Source organism: Colossoma macropomum, unplaced genomic scaffold, assembly GCF_904425465.1.
Source record: "Colossoma macropomum unplaced genomic scaffold, Colossoma_macropomum, whole genome shotgun sequence".
Lineage (NCBI taxonomy): Eukaryota > Metazoa > Chordata > Actinopteri > Characiformes > Serrasalmidae > Colossoma > Colossoma macropomum.
In genome coordinates this window covers 25,474,988-25,498,802 of record NW_023494796.1, presented here as the reverse complement: position 1 = coordinate 25,498,802, position 23,815 = coordinate 25,474,988, and the positions used below count along the sequence as shown (strand labels likewise).

At 39.5% G+C, this 23,815-nt stretch overlaps 1 protein-coding gene across 1 annotated transcript in view; it reads right to left on the bottom strand.

Moving 5' to 3' along the window:
* Window positions 1–23,815, bottom strand: part of nrxn2b (neurexin 2b) — an 843,638-nt gene that overhangs the window by 36,195 nt on the left and 783,628 nt on the right. The window contains exon 18 of the mRNA XM_036583184.1: window positions 19,873–20,044. Coding sequence (XP_036439077.1) covers window positions 19,873–20,044 — 172 coding nt within the window. The remainder of the gene's footprint in view (window positions 1–19,872; window positions 20,045–23,815) is intronic.

The following is a 23,815-nucleotide window of genomic DNA, read 5'->3' as shown; positions in this document are numbered from 1 at the left end:
CTGTGTAGTCATTCTCCCCAGCCTACCTTCCCTTTGGTGCACACTTATTTTCTAAATTTTGGGAGCTCATCTAATCTCAGTCAGCGCTGATTGTAAATCAGTGCTGAGTAAGCTGAGCTGCCATGACCCCATCTGCTGAGTGTGGTTCTGAACACTTCAGACCACTTCAACATTATGGGCTGAATTGTATTGGGCAAGATGGTCCAGAACAGTATTAAGTTAAACTGTTAAGGCATTCTTGTCAAAAACGTTCTGCCATTCTGTGTAAATTTGTTAAAATTAAAGCCTAGTTTAGCTTTTAATGGAAGAAATTGAGTGGCTAGAGTTGTGTAAAGGCAGTCAATGTAAGTTAGAATTACTTATTAATTGTATCGAGTTAGTAGCATTATTATATCCAAGTCCAAAATACTCAATTATTTTAAGATCAAAGGAGAGATTTACTCAATTTAGTTAAGTAGTTAAGTGTATACAACAATAAACAAATGTGTTGTTCATACTCAGTTCAGGGAATTACACATGGTCAAATGATTTGAGTAATCTAAACTTAAACGGTTTAAGGCAATCGGTTTCCTTAAACCATTTGAGTTCACTGAACTCATTAGGTTTTACAGTGAAAGAGGAGTACAGATTTATTGGTCATTCTGTGGAACTGACTAATTTAGCTGTGTACTGCTGTACTCCAGTATAAGTCATGGGCAATGACTGGGAAAAATATCAAAGACTGACAAAGCCAGCCATATGTTAATAAACTCTAAACTCACCTCAGCAGGGCAATGAGTGCATGGCTGGATGCCAAGACGATGTCTGTAATTACAACGTGGGCTATCTCAGTGCGAGTTTCTGCAAGTGTATGAGTGGGCAGTGTATTGCTATGCTTCAGTGACTAATGCTCAGCTTGCTGGTCTGCCACTGGGAGTAATGAGACTATAGTCTGCAGAATATGAGCTAGACGAATGGATGTGTATGGATATATATACACGCATGCAGGGGTTTTTTGAAATCCAACAGAGTTAAGTAGGCGTCGGACCAGATGACTGGGCAAGAAGGTCGCAGAATTCTAAGTTAGGAGTTCTCTGGTGAGATCATTGTATGTGTGGCACACCAGGCGCCAAGTAAGAAAGAAAAGAAAAAACGTTCACGCTAATTTACGCAAGCAGGAGAAAAGTCCACAACAGAAAACTTGTCTTCTTCTGTTTTTCACCATCACCTGATGGAATGAATGACAGAGATCACAGAGTGTTTGAATTTAGCTGATCAAATCAGTGGACTGACAGAATGTGTAAAATAAATAAAGTTTTAAGCCTTAAAAGTCAAATTATGACTTTTGCTATATTAATCAAATATAATTACATAGTTAGAATCATAATTAGTTACACAGTGAATTACATTTACATTCAGGGTTAACAGGTGTGAGTGTGAAATTCACACTATTTTCTGTGGCAAGACCTAAAAGTAATAGACTGGGAAGTTAGCTAGGAAGCTTTGTGTCTACGAGTTTTGGCAGAGAGAAAGAAGTAAGAAGAGAAAGGCGGAAAGAGAGAGAGAGAGAGAGAGATAAAGGAAGAAAAGCAGAAGAGATAGAGAAAACTGTCTGCACCCACGACAGTCATGTGTGGTTCTTAAGCACTCCTCTCCTCCTCTCATTGGCTGGGCTGGGCCGCCAGAGTTGATTATAAAGTGGGTGGCTTTTATCTCCTCAGTGCAAAGCGTGCACTGCTAATTAACTACTCAACTTACTCAATTTCACTGCTTTTGTAACAGCACAAGTAGGCCATTTCACAACAGTGTGAGTCAATAGTGGACAGCAAAGAAAAGCATGAGGAAAATCCGCTGTGGGACGAGGTAAGCTGAGGAAAGAAAACGCAGAAGAAAGAAAGTGGATACTGATGTGGAGACACAATTCAAGATGGGGGGTTAGACTGTACAGACCCCTTTTCAAAAGGTAGTCCATTGACTTCTTTGAGAGATAACCTAAGAGTTGCAAACCTGGCTACTAGCTGTATGAGCTAAGCTACCAACAAAGTTACCAACCTAGCAACAAGCCATAAGACCTAGTAACCAGACATAGAGCAGCAACAGAGCTACTGACTTAACAAGTGTCCATAAGAACTAACCTGGAAACTTGACATAATAGCTAACCCAGTAACTAGGCATAAGAACCAACCTAGCAACTAGACATAATAGTTAACCTAGCAAACAGCCATAGCATAGGCATAGAGCTACTGACAACAATTATCCATAAGAGCTAACCTGGAAACTATACATCATAACCCAGAAACTGAGCATTAGAACAAAGGCATAAGAACTAACCTAGCAGCTGAGACCTAGAATCTAACAACTAGTCATGAGAACTAACCTAGAAACTAGGCACGAGAACTAATCTAACAACTAGTCATGAGAACTAATCTAACAACTAGTCATGAGAACTAACCTAGCAACTAGCCATGAGAACTAACCTAGCAGCTAGTCATGAGAACTAACCTAGCAGCTAGCCATGAGAACTAATCTAACAACTAGGTATAAGAACTAACCTAGCAACTAGTCATGAGAACTAACCTAGCAACTAGGCATGAGAACTAGTCTAGCAACTAGTCATGAGAACTAACCTGGCAACTAGTCATGAGAACCAGTCTAGCAACTAGTCATGAGATCTAAAAACTAGGTATAAGAACTAACCTAGCAACTAGTCATGAGAACTAACCTAGCAACTAGTCACGAGAACTAACCTAGCAACTAGTCATGAGAACTAACCAAGCAACTAGCCATGAGAACTAACCTAGCAGCTAGTCATGAGAACTAGTCATGAGACTAGGTATAAGAACTAACCTAGCAACTAGTCATGAGAACTAACCTAGCAACTAGGCATGAGAACTAGTCTAGCAACTAGTCATGAGAACTAACCTAGCAACTAGGCATAAGAACCAACCTAGCAACTAGACATAATAGTTAACCTAGCAAACAGCCATAGCATAGGCATAGAGCTACTGACAACAATTATCCATAAGAGCTAACCTGGAAACTATACATCATAACCCAGAAACTGAGCATTAGAACAAAGGCATAAGAACTAACCTAGCAGCTATGCGAAATAAATAACCTAACAATTAGTCCTGAGACCTAACCTAGAAACTAGTCATGAGGACTAACCTACCAACTAGGTATGAGAACTAATCTAACAACTAGTCATGAGAACTAACCTAGCAACTAGTCATGAGAACTAACCTAGCAACTAGGCATGAGAACTAACCTAGCAACTAGTCATGAGAACTAACCTAGCAACTAGGTATAAGAACTAACCTAGCAACTAGTCATGAGAACTAACCTAGCAACTAGGCATGAGAACTAATCTAACAACTAGTCATGAGAACTAACCTAACAACTAGGCACGAGAACTAATCTAACAACTAGTCATGAGAACTAACCTAGCAACTAGTCATGAGAACTAACCAAGCAACTAGCCATGAGAACTAACCTAGCAGCTAGTCATGAGAACTAACCTAGCAGCTAGTCATGAGAACTAATCTAACAACTAGGTATAAGAACTAACCTAGCAACTAGTCATGAGAACTAACCTAGCAACTAGGCATGAGAACTAGTCTAGCAACTAGTCATGAGAACTAACCTGGCAACTAGTCATGAGAACTAGTCTAGCAACTAGTCATGAGATCTAAAAACTAGGTATAAGAACTAACCTAGCAACTAGTCATGAGAACTAACCTAGCAACTAGTCACGAGAACTAACCTAGCAACTAGTCATGAGAACTAACCAAGCAACTAGGCATGAGAACTAACCTAGCAGCTAGTCATGAGAACTAACCTAGCAGCTAGTCATGAGAACTAGTCATGAGACTAGGTATAAGAACTAACCTAGCAACTAGTCATGAGAACTAACCTAGCAACTAGGCATGAGAACTAGTCTAGCAACTAGTCATGAGAACTAACCTGGCAACTAGTCATGAGAACTAAAAACTAGGTATAAGAACTAACCTAGCAACTAGTCATGAGAACTAACCTAGCAGCTAGTCATGAGAACTAATCTAACAACTAGGTATAAGAACTAACCTAGCAACTAGTCATGAGAACTAACCTAGCAACTAGGCATGAGAACTAGTCTAGGAACTAGTCATGAGAACTAACCTGGCAACTAGTCATGAGAACTAGTCTAGCAACTAGTCATGAGATCTAAAAACTAGGTATAAGAACTAACCTAGCAACTAGTCATGAGAACAAACCTAGCAACTAGTCACGAGAACTAACCTAGCAACTAGTCATGAGAACTAACCTAGCAACTAGGCATGAGAACTAGTCTAGCAACTAGTCATGAGAACTAACCTGGCAACTAGTCATGAGAACTAGTCTAGCAACTAGTCATGAGATCTAAAAACTAGGTATAAGAACTAACCTAGCAACTAGTCATGAGAACTAACCTAGCAGCTAGTCATGAGAACTAATCTAACAACTAGGTATAAGAACTAACCTAGCAACTAGTCATGAGAACTAACCTAGCAACTAGGCATGAGAACTAGTCTAGCAACTAGTCATGAGAACTAACCTGGCAACTAGTCATGAGAACTAGTCTAGCAACTAGTCATGAGATCTAAAAACTAGGCATAAGAACCAACCTAGCAACTAGACATAATAGTTAACCTAGCAAACAGCCATAGCATAGGCATAGAGCTACTGACAACAATTATCCATAAGAGCTAACCTGGAAACTATACATCATAACCCAGAAACTGAGCATTAGAACAAAGGCATAAGAACTAACCTAGCAGCTATGCGAAATAAATAACCTAACAATTAGTCCTGAGACCTAACCTAGAAACTAGTCATTAGAACTAACCTACCAACTAGGTATGAGAACTATCCTAGCAACTAGGTATGAGAACTAATCTAACAACTAGTCATGAGAACTAACCTAGCAACTAGTCATGAGAACTAACCTAGCAACTAGGCATGAGAACTAACCTAGCAACTAGGTATAAGAACTAACCTAGCAACTAGCCATGAGAACTAACCTAGCAACTAGGCACGAGAACTAATCTAACAACTAGTCATGAGAACTAACCTAGCAACTAGTCATGAGAACTAACCAAGCAACTAGCCATGAGAACTAACCTAGCAGCTAGTCATGAGAACTAACCTAGCAACTAGTCATGAGAACTAATCTAACAACTAGGTATAAGAACTAACCTAGCAACTAGTCATGAGAACTAACCTAGCAACTAGTCATGAGAACTAATCTAACAACTAGGTATAAGAACTAACCTAGCAACTAGTCATGAGAACTAACCTAGCAACTAGTCATGAGAACTAATCTAACAACTAGGTATAAGAACTAACCTAGCAACTAGTCATGAGAACTAATCTAACAACTAGTCATGAGAACTAACCTAGCAACTAGCCATGAGAACTAACCTAGCAGCTAGCCATGAGAACTAACCTAGCAACTAGCCATGAGAACTAACCTAGCAACTAGCCATGAGAACTAATCTAACAACTAGTCATGAGAACTAACCTAGCAACTAGCCATAAGAACTAACCTAGCAACTAGCCATGAGAACTAACCTAGCAACTAGCCATGAGAACTAACCTAGCAACTAGTCATGAGAACTAATCTAACAACTAGTCATGAGAACTAACCTAGCAACTAGCCATGAGAACTAACCTAGCAACTAGTCATGAGAACTAACCTAGCAACTAGCCATGAGAACTAACCAAGCAACTAGGCATGAGAACTAACCAAGCAACTAGGCATGAGAACTAACCTAGCAACTAGTCATGAGAACTAATCTAACAACTAGTCATGAGAACTAATCTAACAACTAGTCATGAGAACTAACCTAGCAGCTAGTCATGAGAACTAACCTAGCAACTAGTCATGAGAACTAATCTAACAACTAGTCATGAGAACTAACCTAGCAACTAGGCTTGAGAACTAATCTAGCAATTAGTCATGAGAACTAATCTAACAACTAGTCATGAGAACTAATCTAACAACTAGTCATGAGAACTAACCTAGCAGCTAGTCATGAGAACTAACCTAGCAACTAGTCATGAGAACTAATCTAACAACTAGTCATGAGAACTAACCTAGCAACTAGGCTTGAGAACTAATCTAGCAATTAGTCATGAGAACTAACCTAGCAACTAGGCTTGAGAACTAATCTAACAATTAGTCATGAGAACTAACCTAGCAACTAGTCTGAATAGCTATTCTAGAAACTAAGCTGCTTCAGTCTACCACTCCAGATCACAGCTGTGTTTTAGGTTGCTATAACAGCCAGAGGGGCTAAAATCATGTCCTGTCCTTCTTCAGCAGGGACAGAAATACACATGCTCATTTTCCTCAGACAAGAGTGCTACCTGTGTCAGACACCACTCAGAGAAAGATCAGATGTAAGAGAGACAGAAATCACAGAAATAAACCTCTCAGTGGTCTCACAGAGGACAGTTGTCGTGGTGTGTGTGTGTACATTTGGGGGTTGATATGTTCCTGGTTTGAGGTGATTACTCTGTATTAAGGGGGGCAGTGTGTTTGTTCCTGATTAGCGCTACTTGTTCCTGAAGTCATCATTAAAAATTGTGATTTTAAAAAGCCCCCCTCTTCCTCACCTTCACCTGCTTCTTTTTTTCTCAACACATTAATAACCTGCTTACAGCATTACTGTATTTACACTACTGTTCAAAAGCATAAGCTCTAATAGGTTCTAAATTTCACCCCAAAATTCCAGTCTGTACTCTTTTAACATCCAGAGTACAATCAGTAACATAAAGCAAAACAACCTAATTAGTGAAATACTATTCTGATACATACTAAAATGAGAGACCATAAAACACCTGTTCTTAAAGTCCTTCACTGACTACCTGTCTTTTATCTTTCATTTTAAAACTCTCCCTTTAGTTTTTAGATGTCTTCAAGGCCTGTCCCTCCCTACCTCAGCAATATGATTACTAGATATGCTCCAGCTAGTTCACTAAGATCTTTATATTCTGACTTGGAAGTCATCCCTGAAACTCAGCTAACCACTGAGGAGACTACTATTATTACAGTCCTAAGCTCTGGATTCTCCTCCAGATCATTTGAGATTCACTGATTCACTGTGTTCAAACTGTAAGAATGTAAGGGGATGGCTGGTCCAAACTACTTTTGTACTGCAGTAAACATACATTGTAAGTGATGTCACACGTCTGTATAAGACCGAAGGGGGTGTAAGGGGGGTATTTTCTTCTTGTTTTTGTGACGGAGGGGATGGCATCCCTCTGCATACCCCCTCAAATAAAGCCCTGAGTATAACACTCCAAATGAAGGCCCGCAGTGGACCCTGATGTCTGCAGAGACACAGAATAAATATTTCTCATCAGCTATAGCCGTCATGTTTACAGGGCTGAGACAGAAGAGGAGAAATTGATTCTGTGTGCTTATTTGTAATCTCTCATGCTGCTTTCTCTCTGTCTCTCACTGGGAGTGAGATTACGGAGGCTGTCCTGTTCTTTCAATTGCTGCGCCCTATCTCTCTCTCTTCTTCTCTCTCCTTCTCTCCCTCTTTCTGTCTCTTTTCCTCTCCTCATGTCCTCCATCTCTGCTCTTCCTCTCTCTGTCTCTCTCATCTGCTTTCTCTCTGTGTCAGTTTTTGTTTTCATTTCTCTCTCCTTCTCTCTCCCCTCTCTTTCTCTCTCTGTTCTCTTTTTCTCTCCCCTCTCTTTCACTCTCTCTCTGTTCATGGGTGGGATTAGATGGTACTGTGTTTTCAGCAGGCATGGTGTATAAATGGGGAGAAGAGAGAGAAACAAATGAGAGAGAGAGAAAAAAAGAAAGAGAGCCATGCAGAGAAAGGTGGGAGGTAGAGAGAGGGGAAGGTAACAGGATTTGGGGAGATGGGCGGATGGCTGGGTTGAGAGGAGAAAGCGAGAGGATGTGAGTGAGGGGGTTTTGGCTGGAATCAAGCTGTTGGAAACTTTAGAGGCTTATTTTTCCCCTCCGTCGAGCTGCCGTTTTGGATTTATAGCTCCACCGCTTTACCAAGTCTTACATTTTCTCTCTGATCTAACTCAATATCTGCAAGCGAGGGAGTAAGACCTGTGGGAGGGGAGGACAGCAAGAAGAGCAAAATAAAAGAGCGAAGAAAAATAGGACAAAGAGCAGAAAAAGCAAATAGTAAATGGGAAGAAGAGCAAAGATAGAGCAAAGAAAAATAGCACCAAGAGCAGAAAAAGTGAAAAAATAAATAGGAGGAAGAGCTAAAGAAGAGCAGAAAACAACAATAACAACAACAACAAAAGGTGTGCAAAAAAACTTCAAATAAGTGCAGAAGACAGAAAAGAAAAAGAATAAAATCCTTGTGAACACAGTGAGGGGATTTTTCTTCATTGCAGTTTGCCAATTTCTCAGCGTTGCCCTCAAAAACCAAATAAATAAGCCCACAATGCCCTCGAACAACAGAGGGGGTGAATGCTATTTGAATGGTGTGATTTTAGAGAGACACTGCGGTGGGAGACCCAACAGGACACACACAATCAGTATGCAGTCTGGACCATTATGGAGGTTACAGAGTCAGAAGCAGAGAATTACAGGCTTGGACCCTCTTATATTAGAGATCAAATGGTACAGGCTGCATTCAGTATATAAAAAAACATACAGTCAAATAAATGATTCACAATAATCATTTAACTCACGCAATCAACAACAATACAGCAAGAAAAACAGCTTCAAGTGTAACAGTAAATGTTAAAGGGACCTTATTCTTGAAATAAGCTGCTGAGAACAAATTGGACATCAGCTTATTTGAACAAATGCGGTTTTTCCGCAAACCATGTCAGGTTTTAACCCTCTGAGTTTGCAGTTTTTTTTTTGGGTGGAGGGGTGGGGGTTGGGGGGTTGGGACAGGGGCTACGGGACAATACGGACTAGTTACACGATTTAGATCTGTTTAAATCTGTTTATTGGCAATCTGTTTAGGGATAGATTAGGGACGTTTTGGACGCTAATCTGAACATGTGGTTTTCAGAAGGAGACGGGATCTGAAAAGTTTATCCAAATTATTCAACGGTTATGTGCGTTTAGAAAAAGGTTTATAACTGAGAGCTTGGCTGTTGGCATCGTCCAATCAGGAGTAGCGAAAATAATCCAACGTAATCCTAAATCATTCAGGGGTTGGGGAAATCAAAAGCAGCCCTCAGTGTTTAGGGGAAGGTTGGGGTTCATTTGCTGTTAGGTGGTTAAATTCTGTTTAACTCTCTTTCTCGCTTTCTCTCTCTGTGGTTTTGGCTTATGGCTTTAACCCTTTGAGTTGAAAGGAAAATAAAAGTCCCCTCCCTTTCTCTCTCTCTCTCTCTCTCTCTCACTCTCTCTCTCCTCCCCTTCTCCTTATTGTCCCCTTCTCCTTATTCTGTTAGATCACTAATCTAATGTTACTATTATTTTACCTAATTTAACTTAGCTTCTAAGCTCATATACTTCCTTTATGTGAAAATGAATATAAACTGTCATAAAAATATCCCTCTTGCTAATTATTTCTTTGCAATATGTGGTTCGCTGACTCAGTATATTTCAGTTGGGAAGCAATTATAGAGAAACTTGCCAATGCAGTATTTTTTTTAAATCCTTGCATATTATGTGCTCTTAATTCAGCATTCATGACAAATTAATGTGATTTAAAATTTCTTAAAATAGCATATCTAAGACATATCTAATTCTCTAAGCTGCTCTCACTTCTTTTTCAAACTAGTGTTTAGAATTGATTGATGCCGTTTCTGCCGGCACCCAAACATTAGCCAGACCAAGCATTTGCTGTGTGAATTGTCCTAACAAATACCTGCATATATCTGTATTACATTTCCTACTGGCACTCAAGAGAAAGAGAAGGAAAAAGTGTCAGGAGAAAAAAAGTGTTTAGATTCAAAGTGAAGTAGCTTTAGAAATTAACCACCTAGGCCATCACGCGGGAAACACGCAGGGTGGAAGGGTGGGGTGTGTGGCACTCAAAGGGTTAAAGTTAGAGTCAATTTGAATGCTCATTCACGATAATCGACAAATCATTGAAATTCAGTCCCTTTAACTTTTAAAGATGCTTGTGCTTAAAGAGCGCAGTATTCTGGTCGCTCGTACTGTTGTGAATTAGCATTAGCATCTATATTTAAAAGGTATGAGAAAAATTCACAACAGCCAGGTACTCTGGAATGTACAGTAAGTGTAAGCAAATGGAGGAGGTTGTGAGCTGGGCGTTGTGGGGAGGTTAGGGGAAGGTTATGTTGGGGTTATTGGTAGGGTTAATACTCCGAAGAGGTGCAGGCCCATATCAACGTGTGCAAAAAACTGTAAACATATAATGTTAAAGTAAGTTATGGATGCAGAATAAGGAGAATCTGTTTTTATAACACATTATGAAATGACTTAAAGCAGCAATGATTGTGTATTTCCTTTGGCTAAGACCTTTCAAGCTGTAGTTTAACAGATCAGAGGGATTATAACAGCTTTAGCCATGTCTCACATGTAGTGTACAATTAATTAATTTGCATATTGGCTTACATTAGCATAGAAGACAATAAATTAATTAGTCAATTTTTTACCCTTTGCATCCTGTTAGCGACAGGCCAGTTAGCCAATAAATCCAAGCTTTGATGGGTCTGCCCCTCTTCCAGAGATGAGGTTAAGTCAATTAGGCGGTTAGCTGGTTAGGTGCGATTAGTGGTGTTTATTACCTTTGTCGAGTAGCCAATCGTCTACTACCCGACCAAGTCTGTACGGGATTCTTTGTCTGGCAATAGCCAGGCGCTCATTATCAAAGTTCCCTTTAGAGAATTTGGACAAAACAAAAACAAAAACAAAAAAAACAAATTCAGCATGTTACAATCTCAAGGCTCAAAGGTTAAATGATTAGAGGTCAACTGTTAGAAAAAGGGCATAAGCATAAGCTTAGCAGGTTATGAACTTTAAAATCAGCTTTAGGGTTGTGGATAAGAAACTCTGCATTTTCCTTTGTTAAATCGTTTTGTGGGTTAGGTAGTTAACACAGCTTTGGTTACCATGTCTTTTTAAACAGTGGTTTATTTATGAGCTGGTGAGTTAAGATATTTATAAATGATTTAGAAATTCAATATTTACTGGTTCATAATTACAGCAAATGATCATGTGTCATATTGAACACACAAATAAAAACAAGTGCGCAATTAAAGTCTCACATTAAAAAACACTCAGCAATGATAATCACCAATGTCTGATACTGAGCTGCTATCACTATATTTAAATGAAAGGAAGACATTTTCTGCCTTAATTACTACTGAATGTGTCCTGTTTTGACAGAAACAGAAGTAAAAATACAAGACACACGGTTAAATGTAGCTCTGCTGGAGCTAATTTAACATAGGCGGCTTTGCTGTATAACAAACTCTGCAGGAACAAAAGACGTTTAGCTGCTGTGAAGCACATCAAACACAAATTTGTTTCAAGATTTCAAACATTTTTTTCAGTTTTACCACACCAAACCTGTTTAAAAGGCACAGTTCTCACAGGATAAGAAAACGAGAAGACATGATAATGAAACTTTTTCTTGCTCTCTTTTTTTCTCACACCACCCACACAAACACACACACAAACACATACACATACACACAAACACACACACTTGTATGTTTATTTGTGCCTTTGAGACCCACAAGAGCCCTTACAACAAAGTCAGCAGTGGAAAAACATTTTCTACATCACCGACAGCTGTACAGGACCCTAAGGCTGGAGCTCTGTCTACAGGAGAGGGGTCAGGAGACTGGACTTGGTTTAAAGCAATTACCTTTCTATCCAACAGGTCTCAGATCAGACCACACTAAAGAAGTAAAAATTCCCATAAGCCCTCTAGGAGAAACATAAAAACACTACAAAACTAAATTCTTATTAGGTTTGTAGTACAGTGACCAGTGTCAGAGTTACCCGGACCGTCTGGAGTACATTGTACACTAAGGCAGCCATAACTAATAGCATTTTGTTAGTTTCACTCAGATTGGCGACCCACACTGCTTGTGTAAGCACTTCGAAATAAAGTGTTATCTAGCTAAATGCTAGCTAGTCACCAGTAGTCACCAGAAGGCAGTTACCTGCTCTGCACACAGTGACATCAACAAGCCTATCAGAGAGAGATATAGACACTAAAAAAGGTTAAGAGAGCCTCACAGTAGAGCCACTGTTTAACAGTTTGATTTACACATGTACTTCGTTATAGATACATTACCAAAATTGATATTTATCAAAGGAGAATCTGTCTTTTGAGATATGCTAGGCACGAACACCAGATTGTGGCAGGTCAGTCTATATATGAAATGGCCCTTTCTGGTCAAAGTGAAAGGTTCCTAGTCAAATTGAGTGAGGGACTAGTTCAGAAAGTGACAACTGACAGAGGGCTAGAGAAGTGGTCATCAAACCTCCTCCTAGAGATCTACTTCCCTGGCAAGTTTAGTTCCACCTTGTATTCAACATGACATGACACCCCCCCATCACCTGAGACTAATGCATCTGATCCAGCCAATCAAGGACTAATCAAGGACAAGAAGTCAATTATCTGGAGCAAGTGTGGCAGTTTATGTCTTCCACAGGAAGACAGATTTTCAGGAACAGGGTTAGTGACCACTGGGCTAAAGGACATAAGAACTACTAAAATCAAGCACACTGAACAGACATATCTCTCAAAGCGTTTGAATAAACCCGACATTAACGCATGCTGTATTTAAGGTTGAATACACTGTTGGAGATGGTATTTTTTAATTATTTAAAAGGTATTAAAATGCACTGCATTTGATTTAAAAAAAATGTGCAGCAACACTGCACTGGGTGGGTAGATTGTACTGTGCTGTAACAAATTAAGCTGAGCATGGTGAGACTTTCTAAATTTTGTCTGTTTTTGTAATTTCTAATTCAGGTGAAAAAGACAGCTCCAACTTCCATTTAATGATGTGTCTACGAGGAAGAGGAATTATTTTATTTCCTTTAATAACTGCAGCGTTAACAGTCTTCTCTCTCTCACTCTCTGGAAGGCATGCTGATGTCAGTAAGACCAGGAGATGTTGTGAAATCAAAGTTGTCACTTCTTTAATTAGTTAAAGCAATCTTTCCCCCTCTCTCTCTCTCTCTCTCTCTCTCTCTCTCTCTAATGAAGCCACTCACTCCATTGCCACTGACTCCTAATTGGTGCTGCAACTCGACTGCAAACGACCTAATCAAAACCCTTCCATGGAGCTTTACCCAGAATTCTTGGCTGAGCTCCAGGAACGGCAGCCACACACGACAGCGTCTGTCAATGCTGCATCGTCACTGACCACCAGCAAAACATACTTCATTAACGTATAATTAAAACTTTGAAAAATGTTTGTTGCACAGTCATGGAGGTCACCCCGGATAATTTCTGGTTGCCAGATGTTCCATTCAGATTCAGTTATATAGTATTCAGTATGCATTCTGATGCATTCACAGTGCATACTATACTAATATGGTTCGAAAGCTGCATGTGCATCGTTGTGCATGTATTTAAAACACAGTCATTAAAACCTCTGCAAAGTCAACACACCTCATTGTTCTTCCTTTTATGCATCAGATGTGGCTAATTAGCTTGTTAGCTAAATAGAGCGCTAATATCAAATGGGAGAGGATATGAAAAGATCTAAAAGGAACAACCGCTCTGTTGGTTTCTTTTTCAAAAGAACATGTACCACAGTATCCAAGGCTCAGAGTAAACAAAGAGAAAAAATAAATACCATTTTTATATAGTTCTTTGCAATAACTATCTAGTTCTACACAACTACACAAACTCTCTAATTAGATGAGTAGCCAAACAGACCTCTGGTGTAGCACTGTTTGCTGTGTTTAAGATTCTGTAAGCTGTTATTTCTGCACCAGCATGCTGGTCTGGTTTAGCAGCTGTCCACGGTGCTGGACAGATCAGTGGAGCTGTCCGTGGTGCTGAAGAGAACAAAAAAAAAGCTGGAAAAGGCTCTGAGGCCTCCAACGGCTGTTCTTGGGACTGATTATAAAAGCACAGCAGTAAATCATACATTTTGAGAGATGGTGCTGATGCCAGTCTAAAAAATTGCACTAAAGGAAGGAAAACCATTTTTAAAGAAGCACTTTTGGCCCTCCCACTTCAAAACCTTTCAACTAAAGGAGAATGGTACACAATGATTTAATCTGAACAGCGCAAAATTCACAAAATCAAAAAGGGCTAAAACGTTTCAATATGGGGGCCTTTTTGAACTCTGGTCCTCTGGTATTTCAGACTTTGACTCTGGTGTGGTCAATCCTTTGTTATAAGACCACCAGCAGCTTCTTTTTATAATCTGTAATTTCTCTCATTTCCTTTCCTCAGTAAGAGCTTCTTGACAGCTACACATCCTTACAGACTCATAGTGTTGAGTTGTCTTCTCACAGTGAAAAGATGACAAAAACAAAGGCTTTGAGTGCTGTTTATCTGATGATGGAAGTCTTGGTGGTCTACCAGGTCTTGCATGGTTGGAAAACTCTATTTTTTCCCACTTACTTTCCTTTAACTTTCTCCTTCCTAATGCAAGTGGATTTATCTTGTATCTTATATCTAATCCTTTCAGAAATTTGCAATGTACTAATCTGAAACATAAAACTGAATCATACAAAAAACATCTGAATCTTTGTAAAATTTGACAACTGATGTCATTAGATTGTTTCCTAAAACTTAACAATCTAATCAAATCATTGTGGAGTCATATTTGCATCCCTGCTCTTGATTCTTTGTAGATCAGTCTCAGAGACAGTAAGTGTGGTAGGTGACAAAGTGTGGATGGAGTTAAAGCAGTGGCCTAATCCATGACTTTTTCTGTGAATTTACTAAACACTTCCAGCTATATCCCCCCGGCTCCGTACCTCTGCTGACCAGCTCAATTACACATCCATCAGCCCTAGACACTGTCTGAGCTTATATGTCCACCTCTCCAAACACAAAACCAACTTATTTACCAACAGCCTTTCATAAGACACAGACAAGCACCTGGCATTTTAGTGAGGGAATGCAGAGGGAACAATGAGAACGAGAGGGCAGGCATGAGAAAGAGAGAAAGTCAGATTAAGAGAGTGAGAGAGAGTGAGAGAGAGAGAGAGAGAGAGAGAGAGAGAGAGAGAGAGACGGGGCAATAACGGTGTGTGTGTCCCTGGGGAAGCATCTGCCTTACTTTATTAAGGTGACCCAGTGCCAAGGCGGCAAACCAATTCAGCTCAGCATCCCAAAGAAAGACAAACAGAGAGAGGACAAAGCTGAAAGAAAGCTCTGAAAAAACAAAACAATACACCAAGACCAAACTCTACCCCAGATACTGTCTACCAGTGCTGCACCTGACTGTAATAGTTCTTACCTCATTTTAACATTTGGTTCAGTCTTAAATGTTCCTAAATAGCTCTTGGCTCAGATATACTATAGAGCCCTTAAAAAACAGGGAAGTTGCTTAACACTGTGGAACCAAGTGTCTCGCTGATGATGCATTCCAAGAATTTGACACTTTAAATCATTTAAATCTGCTGCCAGAGGAGTTACAGTATGTGCATAATGATGTTGGGCACAGTGAAACATTTCTACGTATAGAATTGTCACTTTCTATATACTACCAAGCTTGTATCACTGTATGAAAGATGCACAAGGCTTCCTTTATTGTTGGACAAACTATTTTTCTGAGCTAATGTGTGAGCTCATTCAGAGTGCAGTTCAGATCACTAAGAGCTAACCACTGATTTGTTTATTCAGAGTAACTACTACTTGTAGTTACTAGTAGTATCTACTAATTTTTGGCATTTCTATTTATGTGCTTTTGTGTAAAAAATGGAAGTCTGCAGCCCAAACTAAATAAAAATCAATATATATTTTGGGCTTTGTCAGATCATATTCATTACAAATCAAATAAACACGACAACAGCACTGAGAAATCACATTATTAATGGAGAACAGCAAATTAAATGGCAGAAATAGCCGTGTTCAACCTTTAATGGTTAAACTTGCTCATCTCATTTACATAAAAGGTTCTTCGAAGAACCATTCACTGGATGGTTATTTATGGAGCTGGTTCTTCTATGGCACCTTTATTTTCAAATATGTGCTAAACAATAATACTACACAACTTACTAAAAAAAAATGATGATATTGGTGCCATGTTAAAGAAGGTGCCTGTAGTTCTAAGCTTAACCATATGGAGGCGCTCTGTACCCCATAGACAATCCCATCTGGCGAAGACTGGAAGTGCTCCATCTGCTTACCCAGGATTCCTGGGGTGAGCTGTGCACCTCTAAGTGGGTCGTGGGCAAATGCAGTGTGTTTTAACATTCCTCCTCTAAAGACCCCTCCTCCTTCTTCATGTTTCCTCTGTTCAATTAGGACACCCAGTCCCCCCCCATCTCTCTCTCCCTCTCCTCTACTGATTCCTTCATCCCTTCCTCCCATTGGAGTCACGCATAACAAACATGTCTTCCACAGCGAGACATCAGACGGAGAACCTTCAAAGCAATCTAGAAATAGAAATTCTGTATCCGATACACATACGCGAGCACACGCACACACACACACACACACACACACACACACACACACACACACACACACTCTCTTTGAGAAGCAGCCTCTCTCCAACTCAGAGTGGAATACGAAAGCACACTAGTAGACAATGCAGCACAACAAAAACAACAAAACTGGCTTAAGATCCAGAGGTTGCAGTGTAAAAATGAATAGGGCCAAGGATGCAGCCTTGAGGCACGCCGCTGTCCAACTGCTGATCTAATGCCATGTTTAACATCACAATGCCCACCCAGCGATGCGCCTGCCACTACACTCGCACTGTTGCCGTGGAGATATGTACCACTGTTGCTGAGCAATGATGGATGGTGCCGGGATCAACCTTTTCCAGACAAAAAAGAGAGAGAGTGAATGAGTGTGGGCAGGCCTAGATAAGACGGATCTCACCCAGTCTTATGTCTGTCTCACATCACTCTCTCTCTCTCTCTCTGCTTCACCCTGGGTCTCATGTCTCTGTTGCTATCTTTTTGAACACACCAGATGTGTGGAATTAACTGTTTACTCAGCCTAATTATTTGAAGACATGTAAATATAAAGGTTCCAATCTACTGCATTTACATTAATGTAGGCACAGCAACAACAGCTCTGCTGAACCCAGTCTGACAGCATCATCAGCAAAACACACAAAGATGCAGAATATAAAGATGAAGATCTGGGGCCAGATTCACAAAAGTGTCTTAAGAAAAAAAATCTTTTTCAATGTGCCTTTTTCTTAACTACATACTTCTGAACTACAAAAGTTTATATATAGTTCTTCAAAAACATTCTTGTTTTTCAAATGTAAAAACAAGCGGTATTCTTGAAAAATACATTCTTTAGTATTTTGTTTAAACTTAGAACAGTTTCACACTTGTCATCACTTGTAGCTCTTGTTGCTAATTTTAACATTTGGTTTGACTTTGTTTTACCTTCATTCTGCTGTCCTCAGGTGCTGATGTGATTAAATAGAGTAACTGGTTAGCAAAAATATGGTACAATTTCTGGTAGTCAAAGTATAACATAATATAAATTTTAATATAGTTTTACAAGAATTGCATTTTTTGGAAAGCTTTCATGGATTGTGCCTCCGATTTTCAACATATCTTTATAATATATTAACTCTTTGAACCCTAAGGGTCCATAGATGGGGTCTACACTTCCTCATATCTTACTGACATAACATTAGTTTCATACTATTTACTGAATAACAAATCTTCAGATTCAAATATGAGAAATAATTCAATAATTCAAGGAGATGAAAATGCTTATAACTTACAGCTAAAATAATTCAAATAAGACCGCTATGATTATCTTAATATCAGCACTGCCCTGCACTTAACTCTCCCCTCAGGTCTCCTGATGCATAAAAGAGGACTGCATTTCAACCCAATTACGTCCCACTATCTGTAGGGCAGAGGGCCAGAAAAGCCATGTGAGAACACGAACACACACACACACACACACACACACACACACACACACACATACACAACCTGATCACTGATTTTCAGATGACTTTCAATGGTTTCACTGTCACAATCACTGTCATTACATTGTCTTTCAGTAGTAAAATAAAGCAAGTACACTCCAGCATCAACAACACAAAGCAGTAATGAAATCTCCTCAAAGCCTGTGCAGGTTTGGTGTGGTAAAAATCTGCTTAAAATCCACAGCAGGTAGGGCTGAACGATCACTTTTATACTAAAATCACAATTTGAAGGAGTGTAGTTTTCAAATATTATATTCTCAACACTTATCTTAAAGGGCCCATAATCTACACTTAGATTTAATTATTTCCCCTAAGGTCCACTTAATGTCCACTTATACTGTTCGTGTAGGTTCATGTGCCAAAAACAGTCAATTTATATATGACCATTTTCTACTGTCTCTTTATGCTTTAGAGTTTAACAGGCTGTTTTTATTACTGTGCCTTTACAATTGGTATGCAAATGAGCTCTGTTCTGATTGGCTGCCCTGTATTCTGCCTCATACAGAAAGCAGTCCAGGCTGAAACACTCTTTATAACTTCAGCGTGAATAGTTGGATCTAAACGGCTGTAGGCTAACTAGGTAGACATATGTACACGTGACATCACAAAAACAATGGATTAAAAACTTGCTTTCCATATATGGACTGTATAAAAAGCGAGGAAAATTTTGTTTCTCGTTGTATGGGCCCTTTAAGTTTTAAGTGGGGAAATTCAACATAGCAAAGATACCTGTGGATGACTTAGTTCAATCAGGAGCAATCAAAAACCCATATGCTGTGTGCATGACAACACAACCACAACTGGCAGTAAAAGGCGGTGTTCAAGCCTCAAGCCAGACAAAATGGATATGCTGGTCTTCTTTGCCAAAAAACATCACTTGCATAAAGCATCATAGTATTTATCCTAAGTTAAATGCTTAAGGGCTAACTTAAAGTTATACATTTAGATTTAAATTATGCAACTGTCAAAACTGTAAGTGCTGAAACCTAAAAGGGTCTTGAAAAGGTCTGAAAGTAAATTTACACTTACAGATTTTTCCATTTTAAGGTCCCACTGAATTTCCTTGAAGACATTTTATAAAGATCAGTTTAAATGTGAAGGGAAAAATCAAGGCAAAAATTCACTTAAGGTGTTTAATGCAAATGATCACTGGACCTTAATTTATAAAATCACCACTCCAACTATTGGTCAGAAAAACCTTAAGATGTTTTCCTCAAATCGTTCAGCCCTAATAATATTTCTGTTTACATTTCCACTAATTAAGAGGCAAAGTTAACAGAAAATATCTTCCTTTCTCACACATTTCAGTGGAGTTTAACTACTGGCTCCGAAAGAGGGAGAAAGAGGAACAAAGAGAGAGTAGCACTGTTCTCAGGGCAGAGTAATCCACAGTGTGATGGAGTGTGTGTGTGAATTTAGGTGGGTGCACGTTGTTTTTCTTGCAGATGCTATGATACTCATGTGGGAGAGGATGATTTATAACATCACAGTTTGACTCACACACACTGAGGCACAGCATGCATATAAAGTCCCCTAGAGGCCATGTTCTTTATTGTGAGATTATTTTACAGCAAAACTGTGTACGTTTGTGGGGATTAGAGATGTATTTTAAGCAATTGTATTTTACCCTACGACATATAAGTCATATACGACATGATTAACACAGTGCAAACAGAGTCTAATCTGTTTCTCTCTCCTTACGAGTCTCTCTCTCTCAAAGGAGCCATAATTTAAAGAAAATCAGTTTCTCCACTGAGCTGTTCATTTACATGATCCATTTACTTTAAAATGTTTCCTAACCCAAAAAAGACAATGAGCATGCAATTGTGTGCTCCCTACCTGATGGGAAGCGTTCGATGACCGGCTGGTTGTCCACCTGCAGTGTGGCGTTTCCGCCGCTCCTAGTGAAGCGCACCACATGATATTTGCCATCGCTCACCACCACCCCACTCTCCTCGATCGCTATGTCGTCCGTGCCCACGTTGAAGATGACCCCGATCTTCCCTCGCTCCTGAGAGAGAGACACAGAAAGAAATCATTTAGCTACTTAAAATCCCAGGCCTATTACAAACTAAGGCTTATTTTTCAGTAACTACAGGGACTTCAATGCAAACTCGCTTAGCTATTCTTAGGTTATAGAAAGGTGTAATAAAACTGGCCACTTAAGAAGTTACATTACCTCTATAGACTGATGGAGATAAGTTTAAACTTAGCAGTACTGTAATACTGCAAAGCTATGACTGTATGAATTTGAGGAAAAGAAAGAGCGAGGCAGGGAGGAAGAGACAGACAGACAGACAGAGAGAGAGAGAGAGAGAGAGAAAGAGAGACAGAAACAGAGAGTGTGACCTATTTATTACAGTTCTGTCACAATACTGAAATAGAAGAGTTAGTTTGACTTCTACTGTGGACTTTAAAAAGTCAACATCTTTCAGGCCCAGGGCACACCCATTCTCATTCTCTTCACAAACACTGCCATTATCCACCAAACACCATAATTCTCCATTAAACACCATCATTTTCCACCAAATACCCCATTTTCCATCAACCATGTTCTTTCTAGACATGATCTACTCATTCTACACACAACAAATACCAACATACTCCAGCATCACCGACACCATCAATCTCTATCAAACACATTCTCCAAGAAACACTACCATTCCACATTAAACACCTTTATTCTCCACCAAACAACATCATTCACCAAGATACACTATCATTCTCCAAGAAACACCATTATTTTCCATGAAACACCAACATTTTCCATATTTGACATCACAACTCTCCAACAAACACCAACATTCTGCACCGAAAAAACATCAGCCTCTATCAGAGACCATCACTGTTCAAAAGAAAATGGTTTAAAACAGAATTGGACAGTGTGGTGGAGCTGATATAGAGAATGTGTCTATGTGTGTATCAGAGAGCGAGCTATTAAGATGGGGAAATTTTGTTTACACAGTGCCCTACAACATTGTAATGACTATGGGAAAGTTATTATTTCTGCTGTATACCCAAGCTGTTGGACTTCATTAAAAGTTAAATAGATAAATAAGAAGCAAACGTATGCAGTGTGTCTGTGTTATGAAGCTCTGTCGAAACAAAATGAGATGTTCATACAATGTAAACGAAAGTTATTTCTTGTAAATGAAAGTGATTCTTAAATCATGAGATAAAAAAAACAGACAAAGGTAGATTTGTTCCTACAGTGACAGCATGTGTATTACTGGCAATACTTTAGGTGACACTGTATTTTGAGTGGTCCTTCGTAAATAAACAAACACTGAACGGACTCTCAGTAGCATGTCAAAAACACATACGGGTTAGGATTAGGTTTTGTGTTGAGGTGAAGGTTAGGGTCAGGATTAGTGCCAGGGTTAGGGTTAGGTTTTGGGTAACGTTTGGTACGGTTAGGTTTTGCGTAATAAAAGCAAGATATTAACAATACATCTACTTAACGTCAGTAATGTATCAACAGAACATCTACAAGATATTTACTTCAATGTATTCAGATGATTCACTACTGCTACTTCACTGATATGTTGTTGATGTGTTACTGAGAATCTGTTAAGACTTATCTTAACAGACTTAACTTACATTCAACTAGAATCTATTAACTTCACTTTGATTTTTTCTTACCATACTCTTAACCCTAATCCTGGTTCTAAACCTAACCCTGATCCACATCCTAACTGTAACACTGTTGAGAATCAACCAGGTTTGACCAGAATGTTTATTAACAATCTGAGCATCTGCAGATATTCCATATGTGGCTACAGTGTACTATCCAAATAAAGCGAGACCTAGACTCCATATTTGATGAGGATAAGTACTGACACAATCAAACTTGTGTATCTGAGTGTTTGTGTTTGTAGGCGTACCAATTAGTGTCTTACCCCTCTCCCAACCCGTTTCATATCTATTACGAGTGACAGCCACCTACTGCTCACACTTCATTATAGTGTCTCTCTCTCTCATCTTCCCTGTCTCTCACTCCCTCACTCTCTCTCACTCTGTGCCTCCGCCCTTTCAGTCAACAAAGGTCAAAGTCATTTACAGAAAGAGTGAGAGAGGAAGACACTTACAGAGATGGAGACATATAGTGACAGGGAATACACTTTCATGCCTTATAGTAGCACACAGGATATAGAATAACATATAGGCCTATTTTATGTCTTACACATTAAATTTTAATATTACAATGGAATTCTGGAGGTGTTTAAAAACTACATACACCTTTACCTGTGCTAATATGATGCATGGCCATACACTGAAAAAAATCTCATCCAACTCCTTTGCCTTCTATGCTGAGATTGGTTTGAGTGAACAGGAAATAGGAAGAAAGTTTTCCACCCTTCTTTTCTTATTGCTTCCTGGTCCATCTCATTAACTAATTAGCAATGCACATTTATTCATGAACCACGACACGCTGAGACATTCCTTTTTATGGTTGAAGTATGGCATTAGCTTTAGGCAGCTCATAAATATTCATTTTGATTAAATAATTTTCTGGGAGCCCCCCTAAAATGTTAAAGTGGCTAAAGCAGTGATTTAATTGAGCAAACAGGAGCAGGGGTTGTTGGGTAAATTAATGATGAGTCTAATCGCAGGCTAATTTATGCGCATCCTATCCACTGCTTGCCCTGAGACACGCTTCTAAAGTATTCCGATACAGTGGAAAACCTTTTTCCAGCAAATGCTGCAGTCAGTTTCATGAACGTTGTCGCTAATCAGTGTTTGTTACCCTTTCTCTAAAATAAGGAATTTAACAACAGCTAGAAGTTAATCATGAGTGAAAAATCAAGGGTTAAGTGCGTTTCTCAGAGAAACATCCAGTTAAGACTGAACATCAGACCTCAGCATCAGATCTTTCCCAGTTCTCCCGCAGCAGGAGTAGAACATTATGTTATCTGGGTGCTCTGGAGAGCTTTACTGGGTAGGAATAGACAAGGTTGAAACATATCGACAGAGTCTGAAGAAACATGTAGTTACACAGATAGACAGATACTTTATTAATCCCACAGGAAACTGAAAGAGTGTGTTCACTCCCAGTAACCTAAACTGCATGCCTGGCTCATTACTTCAGCTTTTTTCTCAAGAATGAATTTTATCCTTCATAGAAAAATACCTTCAGAACAGAAAGAGAAATGAAGGGAGACAGAGACCGAAACAAACAACTGTAGAGAGTAGGATACAAAGAAAGTGATAAGGAGATAAGAGAGAGAGTAAGAGAGTGAGAGAGAGAGGGAGACAGACAGAGAGATGGAGAGATATTTACCCAGATTAGCATTTGCGTTCCGCAACATTAAGCCCTTCTCTCCATGTTAAAGATGGTGAGGACCCTGTTAAAGCAGTGTCTCCAGCAGGGGTTTTAAATCTACTTTCAGGGCTGTAGTAATGATATTTTAATGGCTGCTTACCCTCCACTCAACCTCATCTGACCTTGCCCTCACAGTGTGGCTATCGTGCCGGAACAGGAAAGTTAGCTGGACATTTATTCTGATGTACAAAATTCAAAACTTTAAGCTCCTTAAAACACTGTGGTGTCCACCACTGGCCACGCTGCTGTGGGGAGCTTAGTGGGCATGGCCTTGCAAAGTGTCACTCGGGAGGTGCCACACTCATCGACTATGAACAGACTGCTGTTGTAGTTGTTGTTGCTGACGTTATCAGTGCAGTTGTACTGCTTTGAAATTAAATTGTGTCCAAGGAGGGTGGATTTTGTGTGTGAGCTTGTCTACCCTCCTCATATGCCGTGTCCTCCAGCGTTACTCCCTCC